This window comes from Sminthopsis crassicaudata, chromosome 2, assembly GCF_048593235.1.
Source record: "Sminthopsis crassicaudata isolate SCR6 chromosome 2, ASM4859323v1, whole genome shotgun sequence".
NCBI lineage: Eukaryota > Metazoa > Chordata > Mammalia > Dasyuromorphia > Dasyuridae > Sminthopsis > Sminthopsis crassicaudata.
Window position 1 is genome coordinate 451,267,841 of NC_133618.1, and position 17,770 is coordinate 451,285,610.

Below are 17,770 nucleotides of genomic sequence, written 5' to 3' on the forward strand. Positions count from 1 at the left end.
ATTACATTTTTATCTGGCTCTTCATGTGTTTGATGCTTCTGTTTTGAAAGACTCATAGAAAGGGAGCAGGTACCGTTTTGTATCAAACCCAGATGTTATATAATCAGGGAGGCAGCAGGTACTGCCAGTAGCCCTAAGGAGGGCACCAGCTCTCTTCCATTCTTCCTTCTGTTCTGTCTTTGGGCAGGAGAGAGAGAAGCAATGAGACTCACTATCTCTGGGCTAACTTGACCCTTTTTTGGTAGCTGTACAACTGAGTCTACCGATAGAAAGGAGAATTAGCCATGTGAGATCCCTGCATGTCTGAGTTGAACAGCTCTGGGGAGCCTTGGGTTTCCTTGGTGTCTTCCTTGTGTGTCTGTGTTTTTGTTCTTCTGAATTGGGTTTGCCCCTGGGGAAGTAAATCATATACACCAGGCTAGAGTGTGAGCTGCCTGTAGTCTTAAGCATAGAAAATACTGAAAAGTTGGGCAGTGATTCCTCTATCAGCAAGAGCTGGATCTCAGATAACTTCTGAACCTAACCCCCTCTGTCCCGGTTCTGCTGGGATTGCTTATGTCAGAGATTGCTATGTCAGAGAATGTTGGGAATCAAATGGAATGTGGAATATGGAAGAATATACTGTGAAGGTGAACAGTGTCAAAAAGCAAGACTCAAGCCAACTTTGTCTCTCCCTTCTACTCTTCACCCCCTCCCAAAAGCATTCACAGGTATGTAGATAAGTGAGTGACCTGGTAATATAATTATAAGAATTTGGGGAAGTAACCAAGACTTAAATCCATAATGACATCCAGTTGCAGAGACTTCCATTAAAGTTTTTCTGTACACCAGTGATGTAGCCTTCCAGAACTCTAAGTTATGTCAATCTAGGAATAACTGTATCACATCTTTTAAAAAGGGAAAGTGTTTTTGCCTGAGTCTAGTGAAAGACTGTATATCTATTGTTTGAAGATCACTGTAGCCAAGTGTGGACAGACTAACTCAATGATACTTTTTTTGGGAGGGACTATGAAATTCATATCTACTTAGTTGCAAAGGAGCTGTAATATGTGTCTGTGGAGGGTGTGTCCACACTAGGAAAATATCAGATCCTTGAAGTGTTGAGGCTATTGGCTTCAGGAGGGAACTGTTTTTAGTTCAGGTTTTTTAAAGGCCCTTATTCTTCTGAAAAACCCTTGGTTTGATGGGAGCAATCAGTCATTTGTATAGAAACTTGAAGTTAGAATCAAGGAGGTAGCAGCTGCTGCTAGTAGCCCCAATGAGGGCACCCAGTCTATCTTCCACTCTTGAAAATATCTTTGGACAGTAAGGTAGAAGAGGTGAGAGCTAATAAATTAGAAGGTAAAAGAGGAGTTAAAAAAAATTGAAAATTTTAACCTAACTGCTGGGGAGGGAAATAAATTAAGAAAACCCCACATTATCTCATTTGAGCCTTTCAACAGCCCTATAAGATAGGGGCTAAAGGTAATTATCCTAATTTTACAGATGAAGAAACTGAGGTTAAGAAGTTAAAAATAGTGTGACCATGGGCAAGTTACTTAACCCCAGCCTCAGAAAAAAAAAGAAGCTAAAAATACCCAGCTAATAAAATTTCAGAAGGAGGAATTGAAGAGAGGTCTTCCTGAGTTCAATTCCTGTATTCTATCCTCTTTGGTACACTCCCTTTCATAAATAGCAAAATCAGGGCTTTTGCTTTCATCTCCAGATCCAAACTTTTTCTACTAGAGTATATTCCTTATATTAGTCTCTCAGCCCAAGCCTGGGGGTGGAGGGGGCACTGGAATGTGAATGGTATTTATTTTTTTACCATCTGTTGTTTTGTCTGAGAGAATTGGGGTAGAGGGATGAGGGGCAGTGTGAAGGTTGGTGGTGGTTAGGATCTATATTCCAACCCTGTGGAAGTGGGAAAATGGAGCTAAAATCCAAAGCAGAGTTTCTCTCTCTCTCTCTCTCTCTCTCTCTCTCTCTCTCTCTCTCTCTCTCTCTCTCTCTCTCTCTCTCTCTCTCTCTCTCTCTCTCTCTCTCTCTCTCTCTCTCTCTCTCTCCCCCCCCCCCCCCCAATGAGCACATGGGATGTCCTTCATTACATTTGACAATTCAGTTCTAATCAATATACCGCCAGCTAACCTTGGAGTTGTTCTTGACTCATAACTTTTCCTCTACAGCCACACCTGACTAAGATAGAGACTACAATCGCTCCAGAGCTGTTCAAAGCCCTTCAGTGACTTCTTACCACTTACTAAATAGCTCTTCAAGTCCCAAAGCTGACATTCAAGGCTTTCTGCCAGCTTCTCATTATTATTACAGCCTTATTATAACAGCAACTCACTATTCTGTAGCATTTTAAGATTTATCAGGCTTTTTCTTCATAAGATCCCCATTTTATGTAAGGAAAATTGAGGCTCAATAAGATAGTTATAGACCCCGTTCTCCAGACTTTCATGTTCTTCCCACTCTCATCTCCTATTTGGTGCTACACATGTTCATATATACTTTGTACCAGCCCAACTACACTGTTCATTTCCCCTCTCCTCCCCCCCCCCACCCCGCAACATGCCCCTTGTTTTTTCACCTCTGTGCCTTTGCTTGTGCTGTTTCCCTATCCTTAAAACACTTCTCTCCTAAACTTCCTGAAATCTTCTCCATTCATTCTTCATGTACTGGTTCAAATGTTACTTCTTCCAGGAAGCCTAATGCTTATTCTGCCTTGTACTTAATTTGTAATTATTGCATGCTTATATACAAATCATAACCCCTTGCAAGATTATAAACACCTCAAGTTCAGGGGCTGCCTTATTCAAACCAACCTTCCTGTCACTCAGTCTTGCAACCTGAGAGCCATCTTGGATTCCTCACTATCTCTCAGCCCCGATATTCAATGTGTTGTTAAGGCCTGTTGATTTAATCTTTGCAATATCTCTGGAATAGGCTCACTTCTCTTTTTTATTCTGCCACTACTATGGTGAAAGCCCTTAATTACTTCATACCTGGATTATTGCCATAGTTCACTATTGAGTCTGTTCTTCCCACACCAATCTATCCTCCATTCAGCAACTAAGATGAATTTTCTAAAATGCAAGTCTGAATGATCATGTCACCTCCCTACTCAATAAACTCCAATGGTTCCCTGTTGCCTATAGGAACCAATACCAAGTGTTCTGTTTTGCACTGACAGTCATTCTAATCTAGCTCCTTACTATGTTTCCAGTCTTTCCAACTCTACTCCCTGACACATATTCTATGACACTGGCCTCCTGGCTGTTTCATGAAAAAAATGTCCCACTCATGACCAAGGTTTCCTGGTATTCCCTTCTACTGTCCCCCATTGCTGGAACCTCTACCTCTACTAATCTTTCTGATATCTAAGTCACGACCAACATCCCACCTTTTACAGGAATCCTTCCTAACACCTCTTGATTCCAATGCTTTCCTCCCTCTTAATTATTTCCTATTTATCTAGTATATAGCTAGTTTATAAATATTTGTTTGCATGTTGTTTTTCCCATTAGATTGTAAGGGCTTTGATGGCAAGGACTCCCTTTTGCCTTTTATTTTTTCCCTAGTGATTACCACAGTGTCTAGTATGCTAGTTAAGCACTTGAAATATTTGCTGAATTAAGTTGAAAAAGGTAAGTACCATTTCCACAAAAGAGAGTTGATATGAGATCAGAAGATCTGGATTCAAATTCAGAGTCCACAACTTAACAATTATATGACTTTCAGGAAGTCATTTCACTTCTCTGAATTTCAGTCTCTTTATTTGTAAAATGGAATTAATACTTTCACTCAAGAGCTGTTATGAGGGAAGCATTTTAAAAATATCAATACAGGACAGAAATGTGACTTATTTATTTTTATATCTTTTTACAAGGTATAGCGCTCTCTACAGAGCAACAATTAATGTCTTTTAAATGAATAACAAATTTAAAATGGTCACTTCAGTTTAGCTTAAGGTAAAAAACCAAGTTTCACTTTTAACACTTCAACACTAGCCATGTTATCATGGCAAGCCACTTCCTTCTTTAAGCCTCAGTTTCCTCTTTTGTAAAATGGGGATGATAACCCCAGTGATGGTTAAGAAGAAAGTGTATTGCCCACAATAAAGGATTTTAAAAATTAGAAATTGTGTAAGTAGCATGGTTTTTTTTCTCACTTCACTGAGAGTAAAGATTCTTAGATGTCATTGCCATGTCCCTCCTTTGAGAGTAAGGCTTCTGGAGCCCTTTGTACAGGCTATCAATGGCTTCTGGTTTGTTCTTTCCTTCAGAAAATGAACCTCCCTCCCCTCTGGTTTCTGGGATCATCGACTATAACATGCCCCTCACCTCAACATACCTGAAGCAGATGAAGCTACGGGTAATGAATTCCCAGGAGCAGGTGAGTTGCTATTTTCATAGAGGTTTGGGTAAAGAACATCAGGCAGAAATATCTCCCTTCTCTGGATCTACTTCTTTTTTTGTTTTCTTGTCTTTTCTTTCCTTTCCTTTTCTTTTATTTTTTTTGGGGGGGAATGTATTATCCTATCAGAAGCAAAAGACTCAGGCCCAAGAAAACGGACTGAAAATCAAAGAGGTTGCTAATCTGTTATCTTGGAAAGGCAGTCAAACCAGAAAGAGATGGAAGAAGCCAAGGGAGGAGTGTATTCCTAGTTAACTGGTCTGCTGGGCAGAGTTCCCTGATTGTCAGGAGAGAATTATTCTAGTGAAATCCATGGAATTCAGGTTTCTACCTACCTCTACACACTTTCTCAGATAATTATTAATAAGAAGAGTTCAGGAAGCTAGAATTTAAGTATCCAGTTTGCCCTTTAACAAGTGTCAGAGCTGAGAGGGACTTTAAAACCTAGAATGTGAAACCTGGTAGGGACCTTAAAACATCGAATGTTAGAGCTAGATGGAGACTTAGAAATCATAAGATTATAACTGGAAGAGACCCCAGAAGCCAGCTTATTGCACTCTCTCATTTTATACATGAGGAATTTTGTTCAAGGTCATATAGCTAGTAAGTGGCAAAACTGGAACTCATCCCTAGGCATTTTTTCCCACTAAAGAGTTTTATATTGTAGTGGATAGAACACCGGACCTAGAATCAGGAAAATCTGACTTCAAATCTCTTCTCAGACACTTACTAGCTGAGTGATTCTGGACAAATCACATAATTTCTTTCTGCCTCCTGTTTTTTCATCTGTAAAATAAAAATAACAATAGCAACTACCTCATGGAATTGCTTTGAGGATCAAAAGAGATGATATTTATAAAGTCCTTTGTGAACCTTGACATGCTATGTAAATATTAGTTATTATTAAACCATAATTGTCTTATGACAGCAATAATCAAAATTCACATTGCTATAATGCTTTACACTTTAAAAGCAATTTTTTCATAGCCAGCCTATGAGGTCATACAAATATTGTTATTTTATTTTATAGATTTTATATTTTATAGATAAGAAAACTGTGACTTTGAAAAGTGAAGTGAATTTCCCATTGATTGAATACATTATAAGTATTACAGGCAAGATTCAAACCCTAGCCTTCTGCTGCCACTATCCATTATCCCTCCCTTCCTCATTGATCTGAAAGACAGTAGAATCTGAGCACTGCTGTGAGTTCCTTTCCTCGGGGAGTCAGGAGAGGTATGGTCTTGAGGTTTAAGCCTGGGAGAGTGGGCCTCAGAGGATGACTTGAAAATACTCTAGGGCCCCCAAGCTGTCCAAGCTGTGGTTTGTTCAGGGCTTTTCAGGGCGCCATGGAAACAGGCTATAAAAAGAAGGAGAAAAAAGCACACACACTTTTCTGTGTATTCACAAAGGCAACCTTACAGCCCTCAGCAAAGTGAGGGTTTGGCTACTTCAGTTCAGTATAGTGCAAGGTGGAGTATCTGTCTTGTTCATAGGTTTTCTCACTGTATCCTGGTTCATCATAGGAAAATAACCATGTCTTACATTTTAAAGGATGCTTACATCCATTTTTTTTCAGTTGCTCCTCTTACCAGCTCTATGACAAGCTGAGGAGAAAAGGATTACTACCATCTCCATTTTATAAATAGGGAAACTGAACATGGTAATGTGACTTGCTTATGGTTACAAAGCTAAGAAGTATAGCTAATAAGTGTCAGAGCACAGACTTGAACCCAGGACTCCTGATCCCAAGTCCAGCATTTTTTCTACTTATTTTAGTCAGAACTGAGAAGAATCTTGGAACATAGAACAAAAGGTCAAGGCTCAAGGGAGTCTTAGAACATACAATGTAAGTAGGAAAAGGGACCCTAGAGATTATCTAGTATAACAGTTTGTATTTGACAGAGGAGAAAAGAAAATGGACCTGACAATTCAGTTGTAGGTATAGTACTAGCAATTTTGACTCTGAATTCTAGTGTTTCTGTTTTTAAAACACATGTTTTATTGACACCTTTTAACTTTATTTCACATAATATCCAAGATGCCCCCATTATCACCCATTCCAGACTAAACAATCCTTTGTGACAAAGATTTAAAACTTTCTACACCTCTTGCTGCCTCCCAGAAGGATGCATTGATCCACATTAGGTCCAGGTTGGACTCAGATGCTTTTTGAGATCCTTTCTAGTTTTGAGATCCAGTGATTTTTGTAATCTCATGGCTTATTGTTCTCTATCAATATACAAAAGACAGATTATAACATTTTTTAATACAGAAAATGCAAGATTGGCTCCTAATCCTGAACCATAGAAAGAGAGTAACTAATAATTTCAGGTTTGTGAGAGCCCTAAAGTCTAGTTCAGATAAGAAGAATCTTTATTCCAACATCCCTCCCTCCTGAAGTAGCTCAGATCACTAATAGCCCACTCTATTAGGAAGTTCTCCCTGGCATTAATTCTAAATTGCTTTTTGGCAGCTTTTACCTATTGCTTGTAGTGCTGCTCTTTGGGGCCAAACAGAATGAGTCTGTTACCTCTTTCACATATTAGCCCATCAGATATATCTCCTTAGAGTTTTCTCTTCTCTGGTTATATACCCCAATTCTTCCATCTGATCCTCATTTAGCATGGACTTGGGATCCTCAAGTCTCCTCATCTGTAAAATAGGGATGATGATGATATTTAACAATACTCACCTTGGTTTCACCAGGGATACCTGAGGAACTTACTTTTTAAACTTTTTTTTTTTAAATGAGGCTGGGATTAAGTGACTTGGCCAGGGTCACACAGCTAGGAAGTGTTAAGTGTCTGAGACCAAATTTGAACTCGCGTCCTCCTGACTTCAGGGCTGGTGCTCTATCCACTGCGCCACCTAGCTGCCCCATACTTTTTAAACCTTGAAGTGTTGTAGAAATGTGAGATGATATGAAGATGATTCCAAATCTGAATTTCTGTGATTCTGTGAAGCAGGGAACAGCTCTCCTTTGGGGCTATCTCCATAAGTTGCTCAAGGTCTGGAAAATTTGGTTGGCTAAAATGAGGAAGCACATGGTCTCAGTCATTACATGTGTAGTATAGAATCCCATACTGCACACACAGCTCAAACACATGCTATAGTATCATCATACCGCAAAATACAAACTTCAGACTTCTCAATCAGCCTTGCAGGAGAGACAGGCCATATTTCAGTACACTTCCTTTGTCTTTTTAATGTAAGTACTCCCTCCGCCAGGATAGTTTTCCATGTCTTTTTTGTGGTATTCTTGACTATTTTTTTCCCCTAGAAATCCTCCATACCAAGTCCATCTAATTAGTGGTCTTTTCCTGATTCTTTGATTCATAGTTAGCAGCACGATATTGGGATTACCCTTCTGTTGTACAAATAATAATAAAACTTTTATTTATAAATTATGTTAACGTTTACAAAGTACTTTACATACATTATCTCCAACCTGTCTTCCATTCTTCTTCAATCTGTTTTGCCAGGTTATTTTCCTCCTGACCACTAAATATGAACATCCCCTAAGAGTCTTTGCTTTGAGTTCTCTTCTCTTCTTATTCTTTCTTTCAGTAAACCTCATCAGTTCTCAGGTTCAAATATCATCATTGGGCAAATGCAACTCAAATCTATATATTCAGTCCTAATTTTCTTTCATGAATACTTTTTTGGCTAAACTCCATTTGAATGTTGTTTAAGTATGTGTCATTGTGTCCAAAACAGAACTCATTTGATCTCCTTTTAAACCCAGTTCTTCTTTAAACTTGACAGTTTTTGTGAATGGCATCATTATCCTTTCAGTCAACAAAGTTCACAGACTTGGAGTTATCTTTGGTACCTCCTTTTTTCTCAATCCCCAGGCTTAATCAAATATCAAATCACCCCTTACTAAGACTATTGCAATAGCTTCCTATTTGACCTACCTATTCCTACTCTTCTCTCCTGTTCAATTTATTCTCATGATTACACAACTGCTGTAATGTTCTGATCATCTCTCAGTTGTAATCCTTCTCTGGGAGGAGGTTTCTTTTCTGTATAATCTTTTCCTCTATGAGCAGGTTTTTTGGGAGGCTTCTGGAGCCTCCAGCCAGCCTCTTCTTCTTCCTGAATCCTGGCTCTGAATCTCCTCCAGCTCTTGTCTTTCCCCAGTCCAGACTGCTCTCCAGGCTCAATGTTGCCTCTTTTTATCCTCCCAGAGAATGGGCGTGGGATAATGCAAGGGCTTCTGGGAAGAAGTACTCCAACCAATGAGCTTGCTCCTCTTAGAATTCCTAAGGTGTAAACTCCCTTTAAAGACCTGAACCAAAGGTCTGAGCCAGAGAACTGTCAAGTCAACCTGAGTTCTCACCTTGTAATTGTCCAGACAACCTGAATTCTCACCTTGTCACTGTCCAGACAACCTGAGTTCTCACCTAGTAATCCTAATATCTCCCCCTTTCTTTTGATTTAGAACATAGGATAGTCATGACCTTGAAACATAAATCCATCAATATGGGAGGCATTACACATAATTACATAAATTACATAAGCACATAGTAACATAGTAACATAATACATGCTAGAAGTATATAACAAACAAATCTATATTCCTAGAACCTAGAACTGACCATGTCATCTTTCTATCCAAAAAATCTTCTTCATTTCTCTAATGTCACTAGGATAAAGTATAAAATCCTCAGCCTGGCATTTAAAGTCTTCCATAAACATGATTCCCATCTGCATTTCCAGTCTGATTTCATATGACTAACCTTCATATCTCCTCTTCTGGTCAAAACTAGCCCCTTATCTCTTCTCAATATAAAACATTAGATTTCCTGCCTCCATGAAGGAAAGTGATACATGCCTGTCCATGGCTGGAATGTATACTCTTTTTACCTCAGTCTCTTGTATATCTAACTTTCACCAAATTATGACTTCATTGTTCAGCTATTTTTTAGTCATGTCCAACTTTTTGTAACCCCATTTGGGATTTTCTTCACAAAGATACTGGAGTGATTTGCCATTTCCTTCTCCTACTCATTTTTACAGATGAGGAACTGAGGAGAACAAGGTCACACAACTAATAAGTGTCTGAAGCCAGATTTGAATTAAGATCTTCCTGATGTTGAGTCTGATACTCTAACCACCTAGTTGCTTGTAATTCAAATGCTACCTCTCAAATGATCCCTTTCCTGATTTTTTCCCCCTTCCTTCCAATTATGAGTACTTTTACTTTTTTTCCTCTTAGAAATTCCTGTATTATTTTATACACACTTTATATCTGCTTTCTTATCCATATAGTCCTTATCCCTAAGTGGAATGGAGGCTTTCTGAGAGCAAAGAGTTTTCATCTTGTGTTTGTCCTCTCCCCTACCTACCTTGTATATCTATTGACTTGAAATCCTCAAAACAATCCTGTGAGATAGGTGCTATGGTTATTATTATTATTATTATTATTATTATTATTTTATAATCAAGGAACTTAAGACTCAGAGAGGTTAAATCACCTACCCGGGTCACACTATGGGTCAGAAACAGGATCTTAACTCTGGACTTCCGGAATTCAAGTCTAGTTCTCTATTAATTATATCACATTACCTTTTCACTATCTTTCACTTTCACTGTATGACCCACTCACTTCCTTTTCCTTCCACAAATAGTCTTTCACACAAATAGATTATTGTTGATAACATGCTATAGTCTGCTTGTGCCTGCCATGTGTCTTTCCATTAATTTTTGGATCACCTGCCATTATGAATCTTTTGAGTTTTGGGATTTATAGCCATAATGCATCGCTATGACAAACATATATAATATAAAACACTTAGTATTCCATGTACTAGTATTGTGAATGCTGTGAAGTAGTACTAGGGAGTTCTCATGAAATTTCTCTATACTGGGGGTCAAGGGAAGCAGCCAATACCAGGGAAATTTGGAATGTTCCCATTCCCATGGGACTTTCAAAGCATCTATTGAAATCCAGTTGGATGGTTCATTCATTCAGCATTAAAGTACCTTTTTCCTGCCAAGTACTGTTCTGGACCCTGGTTGGTCAGCCTTCTTAGTGATAGTAAATTTACAGATAATTTAATCTAGTCACCTTTTACACACAAGAAGATTGAAGACCAAGAGGAAGAAGAGATTTGCCTAACTCAAAAAGTAGCAGGGTTGGACTTTTACCCAGGTCTTCTAGCTCTCAGGAGTTAGGATTCTCAAAATGTTTGTTTGAGACTTAGAGAATCTTTCAGAATGTTAGAACTAGAAGGGAGAAGTGAGCTAATTTGTGGAAGGGAAAGGGAAGACAAGACAATCCTTTATTAATCACTACTGTGTGTTGGGCACTGTGCTAAGCACTTTAAAATATATATCATTTGATCTTCACAACAACCCTAAGAGGTGCTGTTATTATCTTCATTTTACAGTTGAGAAAACTGAAAGAGATAGGGCTTAAGTGACTTACCCAGTGCATCTGTTATTCACACAGATAATAAGTGTCTGAGGTAAGGTTTAAATTCAGGTCTTCCTAACTACCATAGAACCCAGGGTTCTATCCACTGCATTACATAGGTACCTCCTAATTTTAAAAGTAGGGAAACAAATTGGGAAGAAAACTTGTCCACAGGCACGTAGTGTATTTAATGACAGAGTCAATACTAGAGCCTGTGGCTTCCAATTCCATGTATAAAGTTGTTCCTACTGTGTTATGCTATTTAGGAAGCAAGTTGTACCTACAGGCAAAGCATTTGAGATGCCATTCAGTGTAAGAGGTAACATGGTGGATCTGGAGTCAGAGGCCATCATTTCAAACCTTGAATCTGCTGTTTACTTACTGGATGACCTTGGGCAAATGTCTTTTCCACTCTGGGCCTTGATTTCTTCATATATAAAATTAAGAGGTTAGCTGTAGAGATGTCTCTAAGTAGAATGCAGTTCTAAATCCCACAATTCTGTAATTCCTTGCAACAAATTTCTAGGTTATGTGAAGCTGGTATATTGTTATTGTTGTTATTCAGTTGTTTCAATCATGTCCTGCTCTTCATGACCCCATTTGAGGTTTTCTTGACAAAGATACTGGAGTGGTTTGTCATTTCCTTTTCCACCTTATTTTACAGATAAGTAAACTGAGGCAAACAGGGTTAAGTGACTTGCCTAGAGAAGTTTCTGAGATGTTATTTGAAATCAGGAAGAGGAGTCTTCCTGACTCTGGTTATCTAGTTACCCTAAAGTTGGTATATTATACATATGATATTTGTAGAGATGACAGAGGGTAAAGAACATATGAAACTGAAACTGATCAGCCAACTGTTAGAATCAAAGGCAAAATGAATTAATGCTTTTTAAAGACCTACAATTAAATTAACCACCTAAAATTGAAAAAAAAATCCATTAAAATGCATTTTTTTCATTTACATATCTGAGAACTCCATAGTAAGATGAGAAAAGGAACTTTAAACTTTTGAGAGTGTGATCAAACAATCTATAAACTGTGGAGGTTCATCCTAGTATAAAACAAATCTAAAGTTACTTCTAATCCAGTTGTATCTTGTGAATTATTATTGTTTTATCATTTCATCTGATTGTTCATGTCCCCATTTGGGTTATTTTTTGGCAGAGATACTGAAGTGGTTTGCTATTACATACTCCAGCTCATTCTGCATGTGAGGAAATTGAGGCACATAGGGGTTAAGTGACTTGCCCAGGGTCACCTACCTATTAAGTGTCTGAGGAAGGATATGAATTCAGGTCTTTCTGATTCTATTGTATTTCTCTATTCCAGTGTTACAAGATGTCTCATAGAAAAGAATTGGATTTGTTATTTCATTGGCATAGGGGACTCTTTCTACCAATTTAGAATGGTACCTTCTCTGCAATTTGTTGTCTTAGTTACCTAGAGTCCTAAGAAGTTAATTGGGGGTTTCCTGGAGTCACACTGTTTGTATATAGTCTTGAACCCAGAGTGTCTTCAAGATCAGTTCTTTATCCACCATGCCATGCTACCCCTTAGGGTGTTCCAATTCAGCAAAATTCCTTAGATTAAGAAAATGCCTGCAAGAGAGCACCATTTATCCATAACTGGTGTTTCTTGTTTATAGTGAATTTTTTTTTTTTGGTAAAGGAAGCCTCACAAGACTGAATTTCTTTTCAGCTCTAACCACACATCCCTGAATAAATCGCTTCTCTTCCTTGCCTTGATTATTCCATTTAGAAAATGAGTTGAAAGTTTACCCATAGCTTTATAAACCATCTGAGCTGAAAATTAGCTTAGAGCATGGACACAAAAACTGAAGGGATATTAGATTACAGAATATACAGTGTTAGAGCTGTCCAGCACTTTAAGCAACTCAGCAAGACTCTAATCGTACAGGTAGGAAAACTGAGCTACAGAAAAGCAAAAATGACTTGCTTATATAGAATCTGTAAAAAAAAATTGAGAATGCTTCAAAACATTAAGGTGAGAGGCACATATCCTTATTAGATGCTGTGGGGTTTTTTTTAAGTGATTGAGATACCAGATTTGGAAAATACCTATTAATTGCCAAAGAGAGAAATTAAAAGCAAAGTGTCATATTTGAATTGAGTATTTAGAACCTTCAGCTCATTAGTGGCAGAGATTCTATAAGGTTCCATACTCCCTGACTCCAAGTCTATGGGTTTTCTAGGGCTATCTCCCTTACAGCCTTTCCTTTATTTCCAAATCTGATTTATAATAATAGTACCCCCTAACAAAAGGTTATTTCCACTATCTCACTTGTTTTCCTAAAAACAACCCTGAGAGGTAGATTGTATAAATTCTGTTTCACAAATGGGAAAACTGAGGCCTAGAGTCCTGAAAGTGACTTGCCAAAGTTCCATAATGAGCTAATATTAGAGCTAAGGTTTGGAACCAGGATTCCTGGCTATTGACCACTGCACCATCATCTTTTCTCAGTTTTTACTTGATTTCCTTTACTTATAATTGACCTAATTCCATAAATATGTGAAATCTTCAATTTAGTATGGGGATGGAGTCTTGGAAATCCACTATTTTTATCCTCTCCATTTGTAGGTGAGAGGATTGAGGTCCAGAGTGGTTAGGTGCCTAGTAATTAACAGAGCTGAGATTTGAACCTCCTAGAATCTTTCTTACAAGATAGAGCTTATAAGAACTTCCTCCTATTTGTCTGATTCCCATTTTGGGGATCTTTGATTCTTCCTAGATAGGTGTGCAATGGAAATCTGGAGTTAGAAAGACTTATCTTCCTGAATACAAATCTGGCCTCAGATGTTTACTAGCTGTGTGACTCTGGCCAAGTCACTTGATCCTGTTTACCTTAGTTTCTCATCTATAAAAATGAGCTGAGAAAAAGTGGCAAACTACTCTAGTATCTTTGCCAAGAAAACCCCAAATGGGGTTACAAAAAGTCAAATGTGACTGAAATGAATGAACAACAACTCTTTCCAGTACTTAGCCTCATTTAGGGAAAAGTATCCAAACAATTCAACCTTCTTCCATTAGAAGCTTAATGTTTGTCAGAATCTTTTAATTCCTATGTGTTAATATCCTGCTAATGGTCTCAATACTTCCCTCTCAACAAAGTGTAAAGGCTGGGAGGACTCAGTGTTTAAATCATATGAGGGAGTCTGTCTTTTATCCACTAACCTTTAGCTCTTAGGCTTTTCTTTGGGATGTGCATATTTTTGTGTCCAATTTTTGGAGAGGAAAGAGGTAAGAGTGGACTGAGGCTACACAACAGAAGAAGGGGGCCTTTTCTCCAACTTGTTTTCTTTCCTTCCCTTCTCTTTTAGTCTTTGTCAGTCGCCTTGGCTTGTTGTACTTCCAACCCTAATATTCCCTGGTGCCTCCTTTTGTCACCTCTATCACATCCACTATCTTTCAGATAATTCTGTTGATTCTGTCTCTTCACTACAACTCTCATCTATCCTCTGGTAGCACTATAGAATCCTAAAATATTAACTGGAAGGAAACTTAGAAGTAATCTAGTGTAACTTCCTCTTTTTCCAGAAGAGGAAACTGAGGTACTACCAAGTACCTGAGAGATTTCTTAAGGTCACACAGAGCCAAAACTAAAACCATCTTGGCTGTAGGTCAAGAACTCTTTCCAATAAACCATCTGTCCTTTGCATCCTTATTGCCACCATCCTATTTTAGTCACATCTTATTTCTCCTGAGCCAATATAGCATTTCCTTACCTTTCTTTCAAAATATACTGCTCATTATATAAAATAAAGGAACAATTCTAATCATTTCATTCTTCTGTTCAGAAACTTTCAGCAGCTCCCAATTATGAGATAAACTCCACATTTTTTAGCCTGACATTCAAGGTTTTTCTGATAGTTTCCCAACCTTATTTATACTTGAGAAGTATCATGATAAACTGGGTAGAGTACTAGACTTGAGGGGTCAGGAAAATCTAGTTTCAAATTCTACTCCAAAAACTTTATAGTTGGATAGATAACTCTGCACAAGTCACTTAAGTCTTTGAGCCTCAGTTTCCTCATCTATAAAATGAAGGGACTGGACTAGATATCCAAGTACTTCTTCCCACCTGGGGAATAAATAAATAAAATAATCATGTTCCTGAACCAGTTTATATCCTCTTCCCTTTTTTTTTTCTATTCCTGCTACCATTGGCTGCATGGTGACTTCCTACCTATTATTTGAGGCTTAGCTCAAAGGCTATCTCCTCCAGGAAGCCTTTTCTAATCACCTCTAGAGAGAATAAATATCCCCCTCACTCTTGAATTTGCTTTACACACTTGTCTAATTCTATTTTATATATTTTTCTGTGTTTGTGTAACCTGTAAGCTCATTAAGAGCTAGAGACAGTATTATCTTTCCCAGTATAAATACAGCTCTTTCGCATAGTAGGTTCTTAATCATTATTTTAATTTCTTGACCTGGCTTGATCTAGTACAGATCTGAAGTTAATTTTTCTGGGGGAGAAATGAGATGAAATAATTTGAAGAGATAGTGAAATACCCTGGAACTGCCATAGTAGCTATGTGGCCTTAGTATTTGATTTTCTGGAGCCTCAGTTTTCTCATTTGTAAAATATGTAGCATAATACTTTTACTTCCTGCCTCGGGGCTTTTTATAAGGAAAGCTTTTTGCAAACTTTGAAGAACCAGAGAAGTATAGATTAGTGAAAATGGAATTGTTTCTCCCAGTTTTGTAATTAGATACAAATGGATTTGGAGGTCCATTTTTATCTGCAGTAGATGTGTCTCTATTTTGCTTCTATGGGTTCTTAAGGTTATGTGTACACATCACTTTGCTGAGTGCTAGATCATAAAAGAACATGGAGAGTTGTTATGCTTGGCATAGACCCAGAAACTCTGTAGCACAAGCTCCACACTCTTGCCTTGCCTGCCTGCCTAGAAGCCACAGCTGCTGAGCTCCAGAGGCCAGGAAACAGTGATTGAGAGCACTCAAGGCCAGCAGAACTAGACCTAACCCTGCCCCCAAGCTTCCTCCTAGATTTATAACTATATACTCTTGGTGCTGTAGGAGACCTTAGAGAACATATTGAGTTAAATATCCTCATTTGAAGACTGAAGATCAGATTGGAGAAATCATTTCTCTAAGGTCATACAACTCATAACTAAGTGGAATTGGGATTTCACTCAGGTTTTTTAAATTTATATCCTGGTGTTCTTTTCCTACCTCAAGGTGCCTGTAGAGTTTTGTAGGGGGAGAGAACTAGGCCACTTCTGATACTTTAAACCAGTTGTGTCAAATTCAAGTACAAACAGATCCCTAAAGGTCAAATAATAACTTAGAAAACCTCAAGTTAAAATTATCTGTGTTTTATTATATTTTTATTTATTCTGTTAAATATTTTCCAATGGGGGCCAGCTAGATGGGTGCAGTAGATAGAGCACCAGCCTTGGATTCAGGAGGACCTGAGTTTAAATCTGGCCTCAGACACTTAATATGTACCAGCTGTGTGACCCTGGGTGAGTCACTTAACTCCAATTGCCTCAGCAAAAATAAATAAATGAAATTCCCCAGTTACATTTTAATCTGGATGGATGGGAGATTGGGAGAATGAGTTGGGCCTTGAATTTGAAGTGTCTGTTTTAAACTATCATTCTTCTTGGCCTGCTAAAGCCAAGAACTTTCCCCATGCAGCTTCCTTTTTCTGACTTTAACTGTTCAATGAAATCAGTTGGAAAAAAATAATAATAACAAAAATCCAAACAAACCACTATTGACATTCTCTTTATTGTGAACTCTAATGAGTTATAGAGCTGAAAAGAATCTGTGATTGCAGCAGAATCATATTCTCATAGCTGCGTGGAAAATGGGAGACATTTAACTTAATCCTAACCTGGAACAAATGTTCAAATCCAGCCTCCTCCAAGGAAACCTCCATTGATGGGAAATTCATTACATTTTAAAATTTTATTTTTTTTTTTGTCTGCATTTTCTCTCATATTACACACACATACACATACAAACACACACACACACACACACCATATATATCTATACATATTATGTATATATAATGCAAAATTCTTTAGACTTGGAATCAGAAGGCCTGGGCTCAATATGTATTTCTATTACTTATTTAGGCAAGTCACTTAGCTACTACAGGCCTCAGTTTCCTCATCTATTAAATGGAGTTAATGATAACCTTACAAAGTTGCCCTGGGAAAAATACGTTGGAAATTGCAAAACATTTTAGAAATAAACAAATGTGATAATAATTTTTTGATAATAATTATTATTTTATAATTGTTGTTGATGATACTTTGATGAGTCTGTGATTTCATAGATATGTGACCCTGACCTACCCTTACGAATCAAAGTCTTTATTTCTGTGCCTTTTTGAATCTTTTGCTAGTCTTGCTTTTGTTGTTCTATAAATCCTTCTGAGAGGATCTTTGTCTTTCACACATACTCCAGTTTTGATCCCCTCCCTCCAAGAAAAAGTTTAATGTAGATAGGTCCAGGTGACTGAAGTGACTAAACAAGAGAATTACCGTACTGATCCTTGGGTCTGAGAAAGTGTCATTCAAAAATTATTACATATGAATTACAAGTAGAATTGGTGCTCTGTGTTTTTTAAAGATAAAAATTTATTATTCAAATTTCACAAAATTCAAAAAGTTTGCAAGAAAATTTAAAAATTAAACTTTAAAATTATTTTTTAAAAGTTTATAAGGTTATTAAAATTTAAAACTGCCCTAAGACTTTAGGGACATCCTGTATTTCTGATAGCAGAGGAGCTATCTCATTGAGATTGCCCATATATTTATTATTCCTTGTTCTCAATACATGATCCATCAACCTCTCTTTCTGTTTCACAGGTTTTTCTTAATGATGCCTTTTATTCTATTTCTGGGTTAAAGTTAGAACCTCTTTCACATTATTGAATTGTAGATTTCT

The 17,770-nt window shown here is 37.7% G+C and overlaps 1 protein-coding gene across 2 annotated transcripts in view; it reads left to right on the plus strand.

The window, feature by feature from the left end:
- Positions 1–17,770, plus strand: part of NOL4L (nucleolar protein 4 like) — a 199,764-nt gene that overhangs the window by 76,815 nt on the left and 105,179 nt on the right. For both annotated transcript variants that reach the window (XM_074292757.1, XM_074292756.1), the window contains exon 4: positions 4,268–4,377. In XM_074292757.1, coding sequence (XP_074148858.1) covers positions 4,268–4,377 — 110 coding nt within the window. The remainder of the gene's footprint in view (positions 1–4,267; positions 4,378–17,770) is intronic.